The 16,517-nt window shown below is 31.3% G+C and overlaps 2 protein-coding genes across 4 annotated transcripts; one reads left to right on the top strand and one right to left on the bottom strand.

Annotated features, from left to right (window-relative positions):
• Positions 1 to 5,280: 5,280 nt before the first annotated feature.
• LOC103491174 (chlorophyll a-b binding protein CP29.1, chloroplastic-like) lies at positions 5,281 to 6,979 on the bottom strand. 2 transcript variants are annotated; one of them, XM_008451019.3, is made up of 2 exons: positions 6,159 to 6,979; positions 5,281 to 5,824 (listed from the first exon to the last, which is right to left on the bottom strand). In XM_008451019.3, exons 1-2 carry the CDS (start codon positions 6,651 to 6,653, stop codon positions 5,465 to 5,467), a joined length of 855 nt encoding a protein of 284 aa, XP_008449241.1. In that variant the 5' UTR covers positions 6,654 to 6,979; the 3' UTR covers positions 5,281 to 5,464. The 2 variants fall into 2 exon arrangements, with proteins under 2 accessions (XP_008449241.1, XP_050945277.1); XM_051089320.1 differs by having other exon boundaries at positions 5,281 to 5,820; positions 6,155 to 6,817.
• Positions 6,980 to 10,114: 3,135 nt separating this feature from the next.
• Positions 10,115 to 14,305, top strand: LOC103491186 (protein yippee-like). 2 transcript variants are annotated; one of them, XM_051089321.1, is made up of 6 exons: positions 10,115 to 10,427; positions 10,528 to 10,677; positions 12,314 to 12,357; positions 13,074 to 13,182; positions 13,266 to 13,321; positions 13,935 to 14,305. In XM_051089321.1, the coding sequence occupies exons 2-6, from the start codon at positions 10,582 to 10,584 to the stop codon at positions 14,017 to 14,019; spliced, it is 390 nt and encodes a 129-aa protein (XP_050945278.1). In that variant the 5' UTR covers positions 10,115 to 10,427; positions 10,528 to 10,581; the 3' UTR covers positions 14,020 to 14,305. The 2 variants fall into 2 exon arrangements, with proteins under 2 accessions (XP_050945278.1, XP_016900459.2); XM_017044970.2 differs by having other exon boundaries at positions 10,127 to 10,427; positions 10,536 to 10,677.
• The last annotated feature ends 2,212 nt before the right edge of the window (positions 14,306 to 16,517 follow it).

A 16,517-nucleotide genomic window follows, 5' to 3' on the forward strand; every position in this document is an offset into this window, starting at 1 on the left:
TAAGGTTTGGTACCTTATCCTGTTCACACTATGGATAAGGCTCACTTTGTATTTGATACAAATACATTGATCCAATGTGTTCATGTATACGACATGCGAGTGAGGGTATCCTATGCAATGAGTTTGCATAAGATTGGACCACGAAATAGTAATCACTAGATGCAACTCCGTTAACTAGTTGGATTTCTATTTCATTAGGATGACCTAGGTGACTTAATCATGAGTGTATTATGAACTCCTGTTTGCGAGGAATTGTCCTTTGATTTATACGAGTGAGAGTGACCAAATTGCCGACTCAATATTCTTATCATTTTGGAGACAAGACCGGGTGGGGAGCTGGGAACATAATCACACAAGATGGAATTCACTCCTTCCTACCTTTAGGGTAAGTAAATAAGTGTTCCCTTAAATGGTGTCTCTGGGACTTGAACAAAGGGTCCTACCCTCTCTATGGCACGAAAGGGGTTTCTGTTTAGTGGTTGAACCATAAACCGTTCATTAGAGGAGCACTGGTATTTAAGGACTAGAGGTAACCCAGGGGTAAAACGGTAATTTGACCCAGCTGGTGTTACGAACACTTGTGAATGACTAACTTACTGGTATTGATCTATATCCGTGGACACAGAAATATATCTACAGTGAGAAGAGTTCAGCTGTGAGTCTTTAGTGGAGTGTACATACAGTTAACGAATATTAATTAATGTAGTTAATGAGTTTAGTTAATTAATCTTATATCGTAGTAGGTTCTGATTTGTAGGTCCATTAGGTCCCCTTCCTAACTCATAAAGAGTAATGAGATTTATTTATATTGGTTGTAATTTGAAATTTTCAAATTTACTTTGGGAATTAATATAATATATATTGATACATTAAAATATAAACTTTATATTATATTTTAATATACAATTTTGAAATATATTATAATTTTCAAATATACAATATAATGTATATTGGCAAAAATATAATATAAAGTTTATATTTTAATTAGACTTTATTATATAAATTTAATTTTGGATATGATTCAAAATTAAATTACGAGAGAATAAAATATTTGAATAAGTTTAAATATTATTTTAATTTGAATTAAATTCATATTAAAACTATAAGTCAAAATTTAATTTGTATATGATACATATTAAAACTATAGGTTATGAGAGAAATTTATATTTGAATATGATTCAAATTATGGATTAAATTAAATATAAGATATTTAATTTAGAAATTAATTAATTGGAGAATTAATTAATAGTTTAGTTTAATTTGATTTAATTAAATTTGATTTAATTAAATTAAAACTATAAGTTATGCGAGAGATATTCATTTAAATATAATTTAAATGAAAATATTAATTAAATATGATTTAATTAATTATTAAATTAATTAATAATTTAATTAAATTAATTAATTAGTTTAATATATATTAATTTAATAATTATTATTAAGTTAATAGGGAACGTGGGTAGTTTTCCCACGTTCCCATTTATTATCTCCAACTTCCCACTTCTTCTGTCTGAACAAGTGAGAATACTTTGCATAACAATCAAAGGGGTGAGTTCAGCGAAGAAGGAGACTCTCCATTCTCTCTAAAAAAAATTATCTCCGTAGAGAAAAATTCCCTTCTTCTAATTTTGGTTTCCACAAACCATCTCAATCAGAGAATAGGAAGGTTTCCAAGTGGTGGTGCCCAAATTGGTGATTGGTAGTTCAAAGTCGTCAACGAGCGTAAGTTTTCTTCTCTGTATCTTTCTTCAAATCATGTTTAACCATCAAAATTGTTTCTGTAATTTTTGCCAATGTATTGGTAATTTTAAGGTTCCAATTAAAATTGAGTTTCTGTAATTCTTCCGCTGTAAAGGGTTTTCATCCCTTCACTTCTGGGATAGTAGATAGGTTGTTTTCTTAAGAACTGAATCCAAGTCTTGAACAAGGGGCCCCACCTTCTCATTGGTCTGAGAAGGATTCAGGTTTATAGGTTAGACCTTAAACTAATTGTTCAATAGTGGATCAGTGAGTCTTCTTAAGGAGCAAGAAGTAATCTTGGGGGTAAAACGGTATTTTGACCCAGCCAAGATTACGAACAACCTGTGAATGATCAACTTACTCATCATGGTTATATCAGGTGGACAGAAATATATCTATAGCGAGGGGAGTGCAACTAAGAGTCGTTAGTGGAATGACTCTTTAGTTAACAAATGTTGATTAAGCTTGGTCTAAAATAGTTAAGTCAGTTAATCTCGAATCGTTGGAGTCCATGATCTATAGGTTCATTAGGTTCCCCTACTAGCTCATATGGATTCAACTAAAAACAATATGTTGGAATAACTAGAATTGTTCGAATTAGGTAAAAGTGAGAGAAATCGACTAGAGTATATGATATAAGTCGGTAAATATAAACTTCAAGCTTTATGTTTAAATATGATTTAAATAAACAATATAAATAATAAAAATATGAATATGGATTCATATTTAGAAGCTTAGTTTTGAAATGGTCAAAGTTGTAAAAGTCAACATGTTGGTTTTTCACTTTGAAAGACAAAACTTTGACCAGATTTATATTCAAATATGATTTGAATTTTAGAAAAATGAATGCGGATTCATACTCGGGAGGTCGAAATTAGTCAAGACGGATAAAATAGCAAAGAGTCAAAAAGTTGACTTTTGACTAAGAAAAGTCAAAGTTTGACTTTGACTTAAAATGGCCAAATCGTCCTTTGACTAATATATTTATTATTAAATGTTAGTGGGAAATGTGGCAGTTTGTAATGAATTAATAAGCCACTAATTCCATTAAGGGTTAATGGATTAATTAGGTGTTGAGATTACATAAAAGAAAATTGCATGTAATTTTATATATAAACTTCCATTTACAAAATGAGAAAAGGATGATGAAAATCTCATGAAAAACCTCTAAACGATACACCTTCCTCCTTCCATCTCTCTAAGATATCCTTCATAAAAACGAGTCCCACAACTCGATTCTTAGTCTTGAGATTAGTAGGTCAACATAGTAGTTGTCCTTTGCTTGTGATCTTCAGGCAGAGAAGAAGTTTTAGAACGAAGAAGTTTAGAACTACAAAGGTAAGCTCATCGTTTACCTTCTATATTCTTTGTTTAGGTCTGTCGTTTAGTTACAACATGTTAATTTCTAAATCGTTTAGATGCATATAGGGTAAAGCATGATCCTAGTCTTCCGCTGCATGTTTCTCTGATGGTTTTTTCTCATCGATTTTGTTATTGGCAAATTGTTGGAGCTTGAATCTCGTATTTTGGGCGTTAATGGATTGAAGAAACTTGGGTTTTGGATGCAATGTTAAAGGCATTGCCATCTAAGTTTTTGAATTTATTGCCTTCATTGTTCTATATGGGTTGACCCATTTGCTCGATGGATGGACTTAAGGCCCACACATGCTACAATCATCACACTCATTGCTTTGTATCTAAAGGTGAAACTGAGACAATTTTTGTTGAATAAGAAGATATGTGATCTAGGAAGAGAAGTTGATATGATACTGAAGCAGAAAGAAGTTGGCTTACACATTCGGAATGCTTACTCAAGAGATTTGCAAGTCTCTAATCCTATTGAACTTCTCTTTTGGTAGAAAGTTGAAGAAAATTTCAAAATATAGGTATAAAAATAGAAATATGAGTTAATAGAACCAAGAGAATAAAAAAAAATTGTATAATTGTTGCAAACTTTCATATTCATATTGATCCGAAATTTGATTATATTTTGTAAATATTTATTTTCATTTTGATATATTTGAAAATGGCCCTATAAAAAAGAAAGAGAGAAAAATAAGAATATAATATAAATAAAGTTAGATGGATGGAGACAATAATCGATGCAATAATGTCCTAAAAAAGAAAAAAACATTGTATACTACTACAAGAATCTTGGTTTATATTGATTTAAGTTTTAATTACAAATGTCATGAAACTTTATATATTTATATTTCACTAAAAACATATTGCGGAGGAATTAAATTTCGTGGGATTAATCTCTTTTGAAATTTGTCAGACGATTTGTAGGGATGTATTTGTAACATAATTTCAAACACGATTCCCTAAACAAATGAGAAATTATATTATGGAGATTATAGTTAAATTTATTAAATGAACTACATAATTAACGAGATTGAATAAAATAATTATGGAAAATAAATGTGTATTGCAAGAATAATGAAAAAAAACTTTTGATATTCTTCCAATTATAATAATCTGCACCCCAAATACAAATAATAACAACGTATACTATAACAATATGCACCTCAAACACATATTATAATAACTCAAACTATAATAATTTGCATCTCAAACGCAAATTATAATAACCCAGACTATATTAATCGCACCTCAAACACATACTATAATAATAACCTACAGACTACAATAAACACATATTATAATAACACATTTCATAAACACCTCATAGTCATTTTCAATTTGAATGTGACTTGAGGCCACTTTCATGCCATTGAAAATAAAATAAATGTCAACTTCATTATTTATGGTGGTGGTTAAATTAATGAAATGTTTGGACAATGATTTGTGTGTACATGTTTTTGCGTGGAAGGTTCTTAGCCTCGTCGAGTCAGTTTATATTTGTAATGTTTGTAAGATTTCTCAGGGTGGAGACCAAAGCTGCTCACAATCTTGCTCTTTAACACTTGTTTTTTAAAAAAAAAACTTCATTGATGAAGACAAAAATGGTTTTAAAAATTAATCATATTTAATTAACTACACATGTTTAAAAAATCTGATCTATTTTAGTACTAACAAAAGTTCAAATCTACACTTTTAGACAATATATTTGTCCGATAAGTTTAAATATTATCTATTTTAGTACTAACAAAAGTTCAAATCTACACTTTTAGACAATATATTTGTCCGATGAGTTTAAATATTATCGTACTTTAATTACTAACCGATGAATAAAATAAAAGCAAAATTAAGAAAATTATTATAAATAACTAAATCATTAAAAATATTTATAAAAATATAACAAAATGTTACTATATTTTTATAAATATTTAAATTTATTTTGTTATATTTAAAAATGTCTCGTCATTATTTACTTTACGAATATTTCAAATACAACACAGAAATTGAAGCTATTTATCATCAAAATATTCATCCTTTGTCGGCATTAAAACTTGGAGATTCCATCACCCTTTAATTGTACGATAACTTTACTTTCCGATTCATCTTCACCAATTGAAACCACAAAATTTTAGGCAATAAAAAATCACCTCAATAATGATTCAAAACCAATAGACAAAGTTTGGAAATGAAATAAATAATAACAGTTTTTGATTTGTGTCGTAACACGATATATAATATAATTTAACATACGAATCGCGAAGCAAAGTACTACTTACAGCTCAGGATCACATAACTCAGTCAAGTTTTATACAAACTAGAAAGAGACAATAATGAAGAGGAGTAGTGGAGAATTAAGGGGCGCTTAAGAAGAGAAGTTGTCAATAATAGTAGTGTGGAGAGGGTCACTGAGATGGGTAGCCCAGTTGTTGAGTGGACCTTTGCCGGTGACAGCAGCTTGAACCGCAAACCCAAGGAACGCAACCATGGCTAGGCGTGCATGCTTGATCTCAGCCAATTGTAACACTGCTTTCTTTTCTGGGTCCTCAGCCAAACCCAAAGGGTCGAAAAACTTGCCTCCTGGGTACAACCTTTTCTCTGGGTCCAGCTCCGCGTTTCTTTGGAACTCAATGTAACCGATCACTAGAACTTCGATCCAGATTAGTGTAGTGAGGGAGAAGGGAAGTGGTTGGCCTAGGTAGGATGAACCTTCCACTAATTCTACCTGAATTAATAATTCAGTACATGATCAAATCATTAATCCTTAAAGTTTTGTTTATTATGATATAGATCTTATCAACTTTGGAACCTATTTAATACATCTTTACATTTGAACTTGAACTTTTAATAGGTAACGATGTCATCGTTGTATTAAGAAATTTGTAACAAATTAGTTCATAATCAACAAAAAGAATATCAAATTATTTCTTTAAATCAAATGAACACCCACAACTAAATATAATGAAAGACCTTCAGTATATAAATTAATAAATAAATAAAAGGAAGTCGGTGACCAATTGTAATTTAACATTTCTTAACTGAAACGAAAATATACTCACTTTTCCGGCGTCTTGCCAAGTAACCCCGGTGAGCCATTCAACAGAGAGAGCACCGAGTGTAGCCAGCATTGCCCACCGTCCATGAATAAGCTCACATTCACGGAATCTCTGCAATCCAAATACCTCCGTGTATGGCTGAAACGGCGTCGATTTCACTTCCGCGCTCTCAAATCTCGTCCCAATTATATCTCCAGCCACATTCTTCGCCAAATTTTGATCCAACGAGTCCAAATCATACTGCAAATACTCAGCCGGTTTCCCCAACCCAAACGGATCAAATCCATAGTCCCCTACCAAGCTTCCGTCCAGCCATTCCGGCGCCTTGGCTCCTGGAAACCACAGCGGCCGGTCGGAAATTCCCTTAGACGACGGCGATTTCTTCGGCGGACTCTTTTTCTTTCCAAATCCGAACCGGGCTTGGACTCTGCCAGAACTCGGCACTATTTCGGCGAGGCGTGTTCCGATGAAGGAGGAGGTTGCGGCGGCGGTGGCCATTACGAGAAGTTTGAGGGAGGGATTGAAGAATGTGAGATGGGAAATTGGGGATTTTGGTTGGGTTATTATGTGGTTGAGAAAGAGGAACTCTGATCGGCGATTGCCACATAATCTGATTGTTGTGGCTTTTTGTCCGTTGGATTGTGGGACGAATCCATCTGATGGCTTCTGCGAGTTCTGCCCTTATCTCCGCCTTATCCCGTCGTACTGGAGTGGTGGGGTCTAAACGTCGCCGTTTCACTCGTTTTTGTTTCTCAAGCTTGTGGTTGAGGTTTCTCTCGTGAGGGAAAATCTTTGATATTTAAATAAATTCGTAAAATATTTATAAAAATAAAATAATATTAACTTACTATATAGGTTTTAGAGAAACTGATAACATTCTATCATCATCTATCAATACGACTGATAGAAACATATGAATATCAATTAATGTCTATTATTGATAGAATTTAAAATTCTGCTATATGTATAAATATTTTGTCAAATTTACTATTTTTGACAATATTATATTTTTACATTTTTTTTCATTTTTAACTTATCTTTTTCTTTCCAATTCTAAGATAGAAACTCTAAATACATGCGTACTTAAATAAATAAATAATGGTTAAAATTAGTAAATTTGACAAAATATTTACAACATATAGTAAAATTTTGAATTCTAGTCATATTGATACTCAATAATAAAAGTCTACCGGTGTTCATTATTGATATAATCCAAAATTTTGTTATATGTTGTAAACATTCTAGTTTACTTTATTATAATGTTTGCTTGCAAATATAGGTTTTTAGCCCGGAATAATTAAGAATATAGCAAAAAAAAATTAAAATATAGAAAGGTAAAATTTGACTACAACACTGATTAAAAGACAAAAATGCCCTTACAAACTCAAAATAATTTGTTCAAATCTTTGTCTTCCCCACTTCAATGTGTTAGTGTTTCACTGGATTCATCTACCTCGTTTTCGATTTCTCAATTTCATTGTTTACTGCATTTGAGGTTCTTTTTTCAAAGGTTGATCTTGTCCATGTGGTGAAGATCGTACCATCAGGTCTCCTTTGCTTTCGCGATAATAAATGTTAGTTATTTTTATCATTGATAGACTTTAGCTTTTAGTTTTTTGGGTTGATGGATAATTTTTGTTTCTCATTTGCCATTGAAATCGATTTCTTTTTTTTTTTTTTTTTTTTGTTGAAAATGGTGTTCTTCATCATGCTTTGTTTTAGGTTTGTTTGTGTGCTATTACTAGGGTCTATCAGTGATATGTTTAAATCACTGATAGACTATTAGAGTTTAGTTCATTGGGTTGATGTGTTATTTTTGTTTCTCATTTGGTTGTAACCCCATTGAAATTTATTTCTTCCTTTTCTATGATATGTTTTTATTAGTAATATGTTCTTCTTCGTGCTCTATTTTAGGCTTGTGTGTTATTACTTAGGGTTAGGGTTTATCAGTGATATGTTTGTATCACTAATAGATTGTTAGTATTTAGTTCGTTGGTTTAATGTGTTTATTGTAATTTTAACATATGGATAAGAAAAAAGACATTATGGAAAGCGAACCAAAAGAAAAAGGAAAAAAAAAAAAAGCCTCAAAACATGAAGGTTTTTTTGCCAACATGAGCTTAGCTCAACTGACACCTGTATGTACCTGTGGACGAAATGTCTCGGGTTCAAATCCCCTCCCTTGCATTTATTAAAATACCTTTCCAAAAAAAAAAAAACATGAAGGTTCATCAAGCAAAAGAAAAATGAAAAAAAGAAAAAATATCACATAGTTGGTAACAATTCTTTTGCTGAAAAACAATTAATTATTTCTAAGGTAGAATCACTACTTTATTCTACCAACTATAGACCATATTATTGAAAACTTATCACATAGTTGTCTAGATTTGTTTAAAGACATTTCCTAGAACAAAAGATTTTGCCCCTAGTTTTGATTTGCAAATCTCTTAATGAGTAGATGGATATTATAGTGTATTAGTTTTGTGGATATTTGTGATAGAGTTCACATTGACATTGTAGTACATTAGATTGAACACTGTGAATTATGTCCATTTATGTTCTTAAATAGTTGTGGCTCTTTAATGGATGTTGAAGTTTATCAATTATAGACCATATCAGTGATAGACTCAACATTGACATTACTCCTTCACATGTAGTTGATTTTATATATTAATAGAGAAAAACCTCGGATTACCAATCAAATCATTACAAGTTATTTGTCCCTGTGTTTACATTGAGATATTAGTATTTTACATAAATGATAGATTGAACCATTGCAAATTAGTATTAATAGGTGCATTTTATTGGGTATTAATATATATTGGTTTCTATCACTAATAAAAACTATTGTCGATCGACTTTACAATAAAGTCTATCATTAATAGAAACTATCAGAGATAGACTTCATATTGAATTACTCTATATTACTACTTTAAAATAAAGTCATTTTTATAGACTTGAAAATATATCGAGAAAAAATGTAAATTATTATTAAGAGATTTGAGTCAAACAAATAGAAAGTATTGACTACTAACAAAAAATAAAAGTTCTCTATGCTCAAGCTCAAAGATTATTAAGAAAAAAAGAGTCATATCATTGTAAAAATGGTGGAAATTTTCAATTTCTACAATATTGTGGCCAACATGATGACAATGACTGCGTTTTGGGTGACTTTTCTTCTCGCCAATTGATAATATTCTTTGTTTTCACGATTGTCTTGCTCGATGCTTGAAAATTAGAGACAGTATGTTAATGTCAACCCCTATAGACTTCCAATTAGCATGGTTCCCAACTAGACGAACTGATCCAGCATAAGCTGAAATCAAAGTATTTGACAAAAAATACTTGGAAACAAAAGAGTAAGTACTCCTATTGCGCCCACGCTCACGAAGAACAGCAAGTGCATGGGAGCATGGAATTTCATCATCTTATATAACATGTACATGATTTGGAATGTAACTGTACCATAGATTGTTTTCTTCCATCAATCACTTGAAATTCAACATCATTAATAACATTTAAAAAAAAAAAAAAACTTAATCAACATATATGGTTTATCACTGATAGAATCTACCACTGATATAGACAATCACTAATAATAATCTATCAGCTTTGATAAACAAAGCATGCTGTGACATAATTTGAGTCCAAAAACCCAAATGACCTCCTCATCAGATCAACTTTATCTATTTAAGGAACGAGACATGCAATCCAATTGACTTGAAAACTATCCTAATGTGACTTGAAAATCTTGGTATAGACCCTCTCAATTAAAATTTAACTACGTGACTTTAACCTGTATAGTAGCTTTTTTAAGTTGAACGAAAATGTATGGAACCAAATTGATATTTTATATACACAAGTTATTTGTAAAGTTTTGTTTTTGAGAAAGAGGTTTGAATTAATTTTTAGCATATGATAGAATATAATATGCATGGTATATATTTAGAAAATAGGAGAAATTCCATGAACCACCCTATGCCTAAGGCTAGAAGTTTAATTACTTCCACACCCCATGAAGTATGCAAATGTGTTGGAGAATTGTTTTTCAAATTATTTTATTTTTAAAAAAGAAAACTGAGATTTCAATCTCAATTTCAGTTCCGCACGCGATTTCGAATCTATTAATACCAAGCATCGATTCGAATTCTATGTATTTTCTTTTGGATTTATTGTTTAATTTCATCTCCGACCGACGGCGACGATCATTCGATTCTCATTCCGCTTCCTCTATTTCCTCAGTTTCAGCCTTCCCTGAATTCGCATTGTGAGGTTCGATCACGCCGATCTTTGCATTGTTGTTGTTGTTATTCTTCACCTAGATAGATTTCTCGTAATTTTTCTTCGAACGGAAGCTGATTTTTATGCTTAGTTCTGTAGGGAAGGAAATCGAGGATTGGTAGAGATATTGTTGCAAGGAGAAGAGATGGGGAGGCTATTTTTTATTGCTCTGGAAGGGAATTTCTATAGTTGCAAACACTGTAAAACTCATCTCGCCCTTTCTAAAGACATAATTTCAAGGGTATCTAATCTTATTCCTCTATTCTACATGCACATTTGAGTAGCAACAAGTTTTTTTTTTTTTGTTGTTGCGTTTTGTTGATTGTCTTCTTGACTTGTGTTTGATGGAGGCTAATCAGTGAGTAAATATTTGTTTCGGGTTTTTATTTTCTGTAAGGTAAAGGTAATCGGTGTCTTTGGGAAAAGAACTTCAATGCTCTTAAAGTTTGATTTAGCAAAAAGGAACTTAATGCTTTGGGACCACATATACGTTTTGAGAATTTTGATTCCTTGCTTTTGAATGAATGCTCCTTAATTAGATAAATTTTGATCTCAAAGCCAATTGACAATTGAAAGAGTAGCCATTATCTATTGAGCTTTACACATCTTTCCAACGTGGGATTCTCAACGTGTCTTCTCAAGATGGTGTCCCTCTAGGTTCACCAAGTCAAATCTTATTTCTTGGATTAATTCTCATTTGGGCTTTATGAGCTCTAGTACCATATTAGATAAACATAAAGTTACATCCCAGAACTATTGACGCTAAGAAGAGGAGTAAGACATGTATCTTGTATAGATTATGAGGTGTCCTCATCTTTCTAGAGCTCTCATACCACATTACAGTATTGTAAAGTTTCATCTGATAAAGGATGGGTGGGAGGACGTAGCTCATGTTGTTTCAATGTAGAGTCCTCAACACTTAAAACTTTTAGTTCACATTTACAAACTAGGACTTGTGATAAAATTGTTCTTTGTTTTAATGCTTAATCCTGTCTTAGTCTTTTCCTTGTAGTGCTGAACTTTGTACCTGGGTTGCTCAATTTCTCTGTTAAATTTATTGTGCATTCATTGAGAGACTTACCTCCATCACATATTTGCTTGGTAGATTTAAACGACTGGAGTTTTTGTGCATATGGTCCTTGATTTTATCGTACTTATCAGAAATATCAGACGTATGGTTAGTGCTGGTGGAGATTCTAATGCATGCTCATTTAAGTATTTGTAGGATTGCCCTAAGTACAATATTCCCTTTTCCTGAAGGCTCCACCAACCCATATAGTTTCTGGTAGATTTTGAGTATTTTTAGTTACATGGTGATAAGAATTTGAGCCTTCTGGATATTGAATATGTTTGGTTGTTTGTGTACTTTTCTACTTTCACATACAATAGTATCTCTATATGGCTGCTGAGGCGCTTGTAGAACTTGTTTTTACTGTATATGATGGTATGCTGATTTCAGGCTTTCAGCATTGCTACCTCTATGTCAAGCACTAAATTGTACCCTCTTTTGAAAAAAGCTTGTTTATATGCATTTCTACTCAAGACTTCCCGATCTTATCTTTTAGGACAGATTTTCCTCAAGGAGTAGGACAACTCCACTCTTTGTTTGGTCTTTGGAATTTTTGTTTTTGAAATATTGGTTGTTGGAGTTCATGAGCCTTACAACTAAAAAACATCAATTCTTGTTAACTCTTTACTCTGTGGGTCTCACAATTAAAGAACTCCTTAGACTTGATAACTCTGCAAGAAAATTTGTTTTTGAGAACTTCTACATTTACATTACAGGCTTGCCGCCTTTTTTTTTTCTTTCAAATCTGCATCAAGTAATCAAAAAACACATGATATACTAACAAAATTCTGCTTTGCTTTTGTTTCAGACTTTCTATTGCAGGCATGGAAGGGCTTACTTATTTAATGACGTGTGAGTTTATACTTTGGTGTTCATTACAAAATTTTTAGTTTAATGCTTCGTGTGAGTTTACTCTTAAGCCCTCATTGTTTTAGGTTTTCTGTAATTATCCTTTCAATTTAGGTCTTATTTTACTTGATTGGAGCTGTTACTTGTTTTAGTTGGAATATTTTGTTTGGAGCTTTATTCTTGTACTTTTTGTATTTTTTTCATTTTTCTTTCTCAATGAAAATTTTGGATTTTTTGGCATTTAGGGTACAAATTGGGTGCTAGAACTAGAGCAAGAACATTGATGCCTTTTGATCATATAATTATTTTATGCATATATTATATTATCTAACAGATTCATGCTTGCCTTGTCCTGTTCTCATTGATTCCTCCCCTGTAGGGAATGGTGTACTGGTCTTTCTTTGTAGTATTCTATTACAAAAGTTAACTAACTGCTACCCTGCATGCTATAAGCTAATTAACAAGTAGTACTTCATTGTCTACTGTAAAAACTCGATCTGCAGAACGAGAAAAATGGTGTTGGTTTCTAACTGTCTGTGCTTCAGCCATGATATTTTGTTTCCGAACTCTTGTGGATGGTGCTCACGTAGAAATTAAATTGTGATTCCTACAGCCTCTATTTCATAGGTGGCCTTAAATTGTTTCTTACATGATATTGTCATACCACTCATAATCAGTAAACCTTCAGCTAACATTTTCATTTCCATAATGCACGGCAGTGTCAATGTCTCAGTTGGAGAACAAGAAGAGCGGATGATGATCACAGGATTGCACACCGTTGTTGACATATTTTGTGTTGGTTGTGGTTCAATTATTGGCTGGAAATATGTAAGATGTAATTTTATTTCTTGCATTCTTTTTGACTCTTGATTGTCAAAACATTTCCTGATACCTCTCTATCTATTCCACAGGAGGTTGCGTATGACAAATCCCAAAAGTATAAGGAAGGAAAATACATCCTTGAAATGTGAGGCCACTACGCTTTGTTTTTTTTTTCTTTAATTAGTTAAAACAACATATGAGAAGATTCACACCTTTGATTCTTAATCTCTATATGCTTAAACCTGTTGAACTATGATTTTTTGCATAAAAAAATCTTTGAACCAAGTACATTGATTGCGTTCTTAATGTCTCTCCACTATAAGTTTGATCATAAGCTGGATATAAACATAAGTAAAAAGTGAACTTGGTCAAATATCAATTTTAGTACCGTTAAGAAATCAATGGTTAAAGGTATAAAAAAATTTAAACAATACAGAACTAACAAAGATTAACATGGTTTACTGGCTGTGTTAGCTACATCCTCAGACATTGGAGAGAACAAGTTGTTTTAGAGAAAATATCAGATTACATAGCCTAAAGTGTCCTCAAGCTAGAGAGTTTAAATAGCTCACTGTAAACCACGGGGTCAAAAATCGTAAAAATAGAAGTATGATGAATACGGATACAAATTCAAGGCATTACAACAAGTGGACATTATGATCCATCAATATTTCCGTAAACTATTTGAAGATTTCACCATTATATCAATCCAAACACGGCTCTTGATTTCTTTTTGGTGTTTGGAAAAATCTTTACAGGTTCAAGGTGTTGGGTCCTGATGGAACTGGCTACTTAGCAAGTCATGATCCGCAGCTTGTAGGGAGCGATGGCGACGATGCCTGATCTGCTGTCTGAGTTCGAAAGTAAATAAAATCATTACCTTCTGTAAATTCTTCTCTCAGCCTAATTTTCTTTGTTTTATCTTTTTGCCATTTAGCTCTTTCTTAAGCTTTTTGGTACACTGCCCCTGCAGTTTTTGGCTGGTAGCACAACAACAATCATTTTTTAGTTCTTTTTCCAGTTTATTTTGACTTTTAAATTGAAAGTAACAGAACCAGTTTTTAGGATGTTGGAGTTACCAAATGGATTAGTTCCTTTCTTATTCAACTTTACAGATTTTGTCTCTTCATTTTTAATTTGCAGTTGTAATCATCTCATCCCTCTATTCAAATTTTGGGACTATCACTGTTTTCATTTCAATATTGTCTATAGAGATATTTTGTTGTTCTATTTTTTTTTTATTTCATCATAAATACTGACCTTTTTGAAAATTTGAAGTGAAATCCTGACCATAGTCTCTGAGTGTGAATTAATAAAATTTTGGACAAATTGTAAGAACCATTCTTCAAGTATAATCTTCTAAGTATAATGATAGTTGTAATTTCACTCTCAAACTTTCAACGGTAAAAATTGAACTCTTAAATCCAGTAAATAAAATTTAAAACACTTGTGTAATTTTGAACATTTAATTTCTATAATTAAAAATTTGAGAATTACAGTCATGTGAAAAAACAATCAAAACGAGAAGTGAAAAGGATCACTACAAAAACATTTGACCGGATTGGATTCTCTACCATATGATTGTTGAACTTTAAACTTAAAAAGAAAACAATAAAAAATGATAGCCAAAAGGTGAAATATTTAGGATTTCAAAAATATTTTAACATGTAAAATACACATTAAAGTGTAAAAATATATATACAATACACATACAATAGATCTACAAGTGAGATAGATATTTGAACTTATGGCCCTTCATGAAAAGGTTATGCAACCATGTGTTCAACTTGATAGAATTATTCTGATCTTTATTTTAAGTTAATTCTCAATTAACATATACTATAAGTTGAATTCAATAAGAAAAAAATCACTAAAAAGACAAAATTTATTATACATATGAATCTGTAAATATTTTGTTAAAAGTTATATTTTTGACCATATTTTTCTTCTCCACCTGTGATTAAGAACAAAATAATTAGAGTATGATTATGTAACAATTGAATGGGTTTTAAACAGGAGACAATTTTCCCAAATATATTTAAGAAGGAAATGTAGAAGAAAAAGGAGGAGTTGGAGTTGTGAGTTTGGAGTATGGAGTTGGGGTTGGCCAATCATTGCAACTTAAAACTTCCATAATTCAGGAGTGGGGTCCATCAAGTGCTGAATGGAGAATGAAAGACGCAAACACCCAATTTGAATCAATCACACGATTCACGAGGCCTATTAATTACAAATATATATATATATCTGTATCAACAAAATATCCACCGTCCGATCACCCTATTTGCTTCATCCCGAGGAATCCAACAGCCCACGTTTAAATCTGAGCATCCTTCCTTTTGAATCCCCCCTCCCAAGTTTGAATTCCTTTTGAATTTCTTCTTTCATCTTTCAATGTCCTCTTCTTTTCATTTATTTCTTTCTCTCTCCAAATAATAATATTTTCCATTTTTTCAATTAAAAAATCTTAAGTTTTAACCTCTAAAATTAGAAATACGGCACCCTTTTCTATTCAACCCTAAATGTACCATCATATTCTTTTATATTTATACTTTAAATCACTCACACACATAATAATACATGGTATGTAGTGATTTATCATTTTTCATTTCAATAAATTATTCACCTTAACGTTTAATGTTTCATATTTATGATTTAGATTAAAAATTAACTAAACAATTTCGTTGTGTAACACTCTGACTAAATTCATTATAACAAAACAAAAAGTAGGTATCAATAAAAAAAATATAAGGACAAAATATGGTGTAAATATAATATATATATATACATATATAAGTAATTAAAATATGCAAATTTATATTTACGAAATCTACATATCACTACAAATATAACTTATCATCTTCAATAAATTGTATAAAGAAATAGTAACATTTTAGTTGATAATATTACCTCATAATCAATTAACTTATATCTACTATGATATAAATCTAAACTACTCCAAGATTGTGGTAAATTTGATTAACCTTTTTACTATATTTTGAGTCAAACATAGATTTTGAAATGCTAATTGGATTAACTTCCACAAAAAGTTGAGCTTGGTCAAAAGGAATCGACCATTTTATGGGGGATTTTGTGACACAATTAATTTAGAAATTTTGAGAAAATTGAAGAAAATGTACTTGAAAGATAATTGCAAATGTGTTGGGCTATTTACAACTAGTTTATTATCTCTTTTTTTAAAAAAAAATTGCTACATATTACCATTTTTACCATAAAATTTTGAATTATATTCACATAGTGCATTTTATTGTTAAAAAATTATTGTTTTTTATTTAACTAAATTTGATAAAAATTATCTTTAAGAGACTAAATTTAAGGTA

The sequence above is a fragment of the Cucumis melo genome, chromosome 8 (genome assembly GCF_025177605.1).
Source record: "Cucumis melo cultivar AY chromosome 8, USDA_Cmelo_AY_1.0, whole genome shotgun sequence".
NCBI classification, from domain to species: domain Eukaryota; kingdom Viridiplantae; phylum Streptophyta; class Magnoliopsida; order Cucurbitales; family Cucurbitaceae; genus Cucumis; species Cucumis melo.